This window comes from Uloborus diversus, chromosome 4, assembly GCF_026930045.1.
Source record: "Uloborus diversus isolate 005 chromosome 4, Udiv.v.3.1, whole genome shotgun sequence".
NCBI lineage: Eukaryota > Metazoa > Arthropoda > Arachnida > Araneae > Uloboridae > Uloborus > Uloborus diversus.
The window spans coordinates 65,686,069-65,692,031 of record NC_072734.1 but is presented as its reverse complement, the minus strand read 5'-3'; the positions used below and the strand labels follow the sequence as shown (position 1 = coordinate 65,692,031).

At 39.0% G+C, this 5,963-nt stretch overlaps 1 protein-coding gene across 1 annotated transcript; it reads right to left on the bottom strand.

Annotated features, from left to right (window-relative positions):
- Positions 1–3,175: 3,175 nt before the first annotated feature.
- On the bottom strand, positions 3,176–5,017 carry LOC129220614 (tigger transposable element-derived protein 3-like). Its single transcript, XM_054855044.1, has one exon. The coding sequence runs from the start codon at positions 5,015–5,017 to the stop codon at positions 3,176–3,178; it is 1,842 nt and encodes a 613-aa protein (XP_054711019.1).
- Between the last annotated feature and the right edge of the window lie 946 nt (positions 5,018–5,963).

Here is a 5,963-nt window from a genome sequence, read left to right as displayed (position 1 = left end):
CAGAAGGTTACACAGAGATTATTAATTGGAACACGACAAAGCTATCTTCTCCACCTTTTCTTCGAAAAGTTCCTAACAAAGACATTGAAAATCTTATTGCAACAGGCACTATACCCGACTGGGATATGAAACTATTCCCCTGCCATACGCAAGCTGTCGAAAGATGTGTGAAGCTAGTGACGGAGGCTTCACTCAAAGTGTGTGGATTTAAATCAAGAGATGGCTACTTAAGAGCAACATTGAAATCCAGATCAATTATGCCCGAATTTTCCAAAAAATCTGATTATAAATTAGCTTCAACAACTAACACTTAAAACAGTAAGACTTGTATACTGGATTGTAAATTTGGTAAATATTTTATAACGTTTTATTATTTGAAAATGTTTCATTGTTGTAAAGAATGGTAGTTTTGCATAGTCAAGAAATAAATTAATGTTTATGTGTAATATAGGGTTTTTAAAAAGGCTTTTCCCTGTAACACCGGGGAAAAAAAACAAGAACAATTTTATTTTTAATCACTAAGAAAAGATGAAATTCTCCCTTTTTTTACTTTTCATGCTTGTTCCTGGATCAGAAGGTATTATTTGATTTCAATATGTTTTTTTTTAATTTCTGAAGGCTTCACCAATCGTAACTTTTCCGTCTTAGAGTATTAAAAAGAAACGTTGGAGAAAATTTTTAAAAAAATCTCTAAGAACACATGAAATTTTCTATTTTTTCAAATTTTTAGGCTCGTTGCGGGATCGGAAGATATTATCCGATTTTAAAAATTTTTGTTTTGTTTTGTAAGTTTTCACCAATCGCAACTTTTCTGCACTATTACAATTCGAAAATAAAAACTTTGTTTTTTTCGTTCCACCCTACTGAATACGTAATAAATCAAGTACGAATGGGGAGAAAAACTGCATCGAGGCAATAATTGCTAGAAAATTTGAATAAAAACAATTTACTCAATCGATGTAATCTTACAAAGTAGAAAATTTTAATTAGTGGTTCAAATATTCTCGAAATTTCAAAACTGTAGGATTCATGCAAATATAGTTCTCGTTTGGAGTTTCCTATTTTGAAGGAATTCTCTGAAATATCACCCCCCCCCCACTCTTGTATGAAATCTTCATTTATGACCTAATGTTGAAATTTCAATGCATTTTTGGTAAAATGTCAAAATGACCCACTCGAAAAATTAGTTCTTTTGTGCAGGCATTTTACAAATTGATGTAATATGTGTCGATTGAATAATAGTTAAATGCTAACATATAACTATTCAGTGCCTCCAGCCTTGTCTAGTGGTCAGAGATGTCTGACTGCGATGGGGAGGTCCCGAGTTCAAATCCTGGTTCGGGCATGGATGTACTTTCTCTATCCTGTCCTTGTCCTTCCTTTGTGTGAATGTGTTGTTATGCTGTGAATGGTTTTCTACCCTATAAACGGATCCTTATGGCATGTGTGTACTATGGAAGTCGGACTTCACACCAAATTACGGTACAGTTGGAAAAGTGAAGCAGCGCACCCCAAATTGCCGGCCTAGCTGGCACACAACAACTATTCAGTACAATAATATGCATTTATGAAATAAGATAAGGAAAGCATTAACTTCCAATGATTAAAACGTCTTAACAGAGACTACAAATGAGAAATTCGGTTCGATTTTTCTAAAAATATTTTTTATTTCAGTTGGAGAAAAGGCTCGGAGGAATAATTTAATGAAATTATAGTTAACAATAAGTAGTGACTTTTCAAATTTTTTCGCTCTCATCATTTCAAGTTACAAAGTAACTAGTGAGGGAAAACTTTGTATGCTGGAATGCATAAAATTAGTCAAAATTATTGTACAACATAAAACTTGAAAAGAAAAAGAAATGTGCGATAGGGGCATGAATAATAACAAAATTAAAGTTCCTGGATATGAAAGGAAAATCATTCATGCAACGTATAGGTGAGGAGAAAAAAACGTTTCTGTTACAATAATTCGACGATAATCAACGGCATGAATAATAACAAAATTAAAATTCCTGGATATGAAAGGAAAATCATCCGTGCAACGAATAGGTGAGGAGAAAAAAACTTTTCTGTTACAATAATTCGACAATAATCAACGGCTAGTTATCAAAAATGATGTTGATATTTGTTTATTTAGTTTTTGAATAAAGTTAATAATTTAGTTTTTTTTTTTTTTGGTCCTTTAAAATGAAACTTTAATTAACATGTAGACAGAAATTGCTGTTTATCGTGATCGAATTTTGAGTTTTACAGAGAGCAATGATAGACAGTTTTTGATGTGATTAATAGATGGATATTAATCATTAGACAAATATTAAACACATCAAAAGGCTATTGTGGAAGAGAACGGAATGCATAATATTTACGCGCTAAGCCCCCTTCTATTGCCAAGCTGCGCATGTATTGCCTACATTTTTCCCTTGCAGAATCAAGGAAGCAATCACAATTTTGACACTACGTTTTTTTTTTTTTTTTTTTTTTTTTTTTTTTTTTTTTTTGAGGAGTGCTCAGAGGTTTAAGATTTCGGAGAAATAATTTTATTAACTTTTTTTTCATGCAGAAACATTGATGAAGTGATTTCTGAGAAAAATTGTTTTCAGTTAATAATTTTAACAACTAAATAATGAAAGCTCAATGAAATTACTCATTTTCATTAAAATATGTAATTATTAGCTGGATCTATTAAGCAATTACCTTCAAAGAACATTATAAGTTTGTCTATATTGAATGAGTTAAAACATACCTACTTAATGTCAAATCTCCTTATGAAATATCACGCAAATGTGAACTTAATTTGCGGATTTGGGCGGGTTGATCGGGGTTGACCATCTCCAATTTCTGGTGGAGTAAAAAAATATATAATGAATCCTCGTGGTTTAAGTATCATCCCTAAGTGACAATAAAAGTTGGTAATCTAATAGAGATAGGTCAAATATATTCTTCGTACTGATTCCATTTAGTGAGTTTTTACATAAACTTTTGAGGCACGATTGCTTTGTTTTATACCACCATAAAAAATTTTTTCATCAACCAGCACCGCAGCTTCAACAGTTGGCTAAAAAATAAAAATAAATAAAAATGATGGCTTCAGCCACCCTGTCTCAAAGGGTTACCTTAAACTGATTTTAAAGTTTACTTACTAAGTCCATACTTAATGAATATTTGAGACAAAATCTCAGAGAGTGTTCGAGTTTTTTCCTTCGCACAGTCTCAAGTGTCTCTGGGCGTCTGCTTGGACTTTGTACAGGTTGATGAACTCTTCCCGCGACCCACCTGTGAGTTCCAGGTGTCTCCGCAAAACGGATAAAGCTTCCTGTACCTCCGAAGGTGTAGGAGCCAAGGTGGGTTTCACGTCCTCTTCCACCTTCTTGACTTTCGCGGCAGATTCTTCCGCGTCGGGGTCGTCGTCGGGTCCGGCGGACGTCGGCACATCCTCATCGATCTCGTTCCACAGTTGAAGTTCGTCGTCGATGTCACAGGATTTCATCGAAGAAGTGGCTTCGTCGAACTTCCCGAATCCCATTTCGAGGAAGGCACTGCGGACGAAACTCGCCTCTAACTCCTCCCAGGATTTGCAGAGCATGTGGACTGCTTCCCGGAGGTCAATCTCTCGAGCCAACTCTCCAGCATCCCTGTGTATGCAGCTCTCGCTTGCCCTGCGGACGATCCTCTGTCGCATCTCCCTCCTGTACCGGGATTTCAACTCCTTGATGATGTTGGTCTGGAGGAAGTAGAACATGGCCGACGGGAAATGTTTCATATGGATCATCTCCGTAGCGTAGTTGAGGTGCACATGGGAATCACTGAGCACCAGGGCGATTTTCTTCTCCTCCATCTTAAGCTGTCTGTCCCAACGGCCTAAGAACTCTGCGAATATCCGTTTGGTTATCCAGGCATTTCGATTGCTCTTGTAGGCGATGGGTAATGACAGGCCTTCGAAGCAGGAAGGGTTCTCATCTTTCCCGATGACCAAAAGCTGCCTTCTGTCGGTGCCCGTCATGTTGCAAGTTGCCAAGATTGTGATTCTGTCCTCCTGCTCATCGTCTTGTTGCGATCTGCTTTTCAGGACGAACGAAGCATCGGGGAAAGCCCTGTAATAGAGAGCCATCTCAGCACAAAAGTATATGTCGTCCTCTTTGAAGGTCTTGAGGAGCATCTTCGGTTTCGTGAGCCGCCATTGCTCCACCATCGGCCACTGTTCGTTGAGAGTTGAGTACTGGGAATCATCCAGAGCAGTCTCGTCTGCACTGGGTGGTGGACCTTTCTTAGAAGTCAGACAGTTTCTCTCCTTCCACCTCGACAGCCACCCGTCAGTTGGCACGAAATCTGATATCCCAAAACCCTGGGCCAACTCTCTCGCCTTCTCAAGGAGGGCTTTCCTGTTGGTGGACATTTTGAGGATCGTGGCATCAGAGAACCACTTGAGGAGCGCTTCTTCCACCTTGGCGCACTTCCCTTCACGTTTCCTTTTTCTAGTTCCGTTTTCTTGAGCAGAGTTCTGCAATTCTTTCCGCGATTTTAGAAGTCGAGACAGCAGCGCCTGTGAAATGCCGAGTTTGGACGAAGCTTCCCTCTGGCTAATCGGTTGCAGGAATTCATCATACTTTCGCAGGATTTCCAGTTTCTCGATGGCACTTAAATCTCTTCTTGGCTTGGGAGAGGGTGAAGGGCCGGCTTTTGGCGTAGTTTCTTTGGGTTGCAAGATTTCATCATACAATCGCCGAACGTCCTGTTCCTCGGTGGTAGTTAACTGTCTTTTTTTGGAAGGTGATGAAACACCAAGTTCTGCCGAAGCGTCTCTTTGTCTACTAGGTTGCAAGAATTCATCACACTTTGTTAGAATTTCCTGATTTACGATGACATTTGAGTCACTAGATTTGGGAAAGGGTGAAATTCCCTGTTCTGCGAACGCTTTTCTCTGACTGCTGGATTGCAGGGATTCATCACACTCTGGAAGGATTTCCTGTTTTACGACAATATTTAAATCACTTGATTTAGAAGATGCAGACAAACTCATTTTAAAATTTTATAAACAGCGACAAGAAAAATATCAACACAATATCACTTCAAAGTACTGAAAAACGTTGTCGAACAGGTTTGAAAATAGAAAATGAAAACGCCATCTACGTGTTCTGAGTTTACTTCACATCACAGCGGTAACAATTTGTCAATGGGTTTTGCCAAAATCTTCGGAATGCGCACGTGTCAACTCCAGCTAAGTTTGCAACATTAAGTCCATCCAATCAAACGAGAAAGATTAATCAAGATCACAATTAAAAGCATTGTCCAGGTTCCCAAGAATTCCTGATTATGAAAAGGGAATCAACAGAATGAAAATACCGCAACCGAGACGGATATTTTTTCTCTTTGAATTTGTAATTCACACACGACATCCGAAGTCCGCAACAAAGCGAGCAGCTTTTCCCCCTCTCGAACACAGCAGCTGCGGGCGAGTGCATTAAGCGGCGGCCGAGTCCATTATCCGGCGCTGAGGGAGGGAAAGTCACAGATTCACAGTCCCGCTCTCACGTACCACCTACTTCTCCTGTCTCGTCAACTGTAGTTCGAATTATCGGTCTTATTGCAAGTTGTATTTTCTTACTTGAAATTTTAGGATGAAAATTCTAAGATAACTTTGCTTCACCGCTGCCTTTTTTTTTTCTTCTTTCTCCTAGTCAGTCTCGCAGTCTACAGTGACGTCAAGGACTGGTTATCAAACTTCCGCTATCCCCCTCCGCTTGTCGCCATAGCAACTGGTCAAATCATCCTCAGTATAAGCATTACGGCTCTTCGAGGCTACACTTTCTGCTTAGAGGGACAAAATCACCGATTTCGTTAAATGTTAATTTTCTTTGGTGCCGTGGGGGGGGGGGGGGGGGGAGCGTTTAATATTCTGAGTGAAATAGCGATATCGTTGTGAGCAAACTGAATAATTAAATTGTGTTAAAAAATCCCGGAAAGCT

Coding starts and splice junctions, on each gene's coding strand:
- LOC129220614 (XM_054855044.1), bottom strand. CDS start 5,017: ATGAGTTTGTCTGCATCTTCTAAATCAAGTGATTTAAATATTGTCGTA.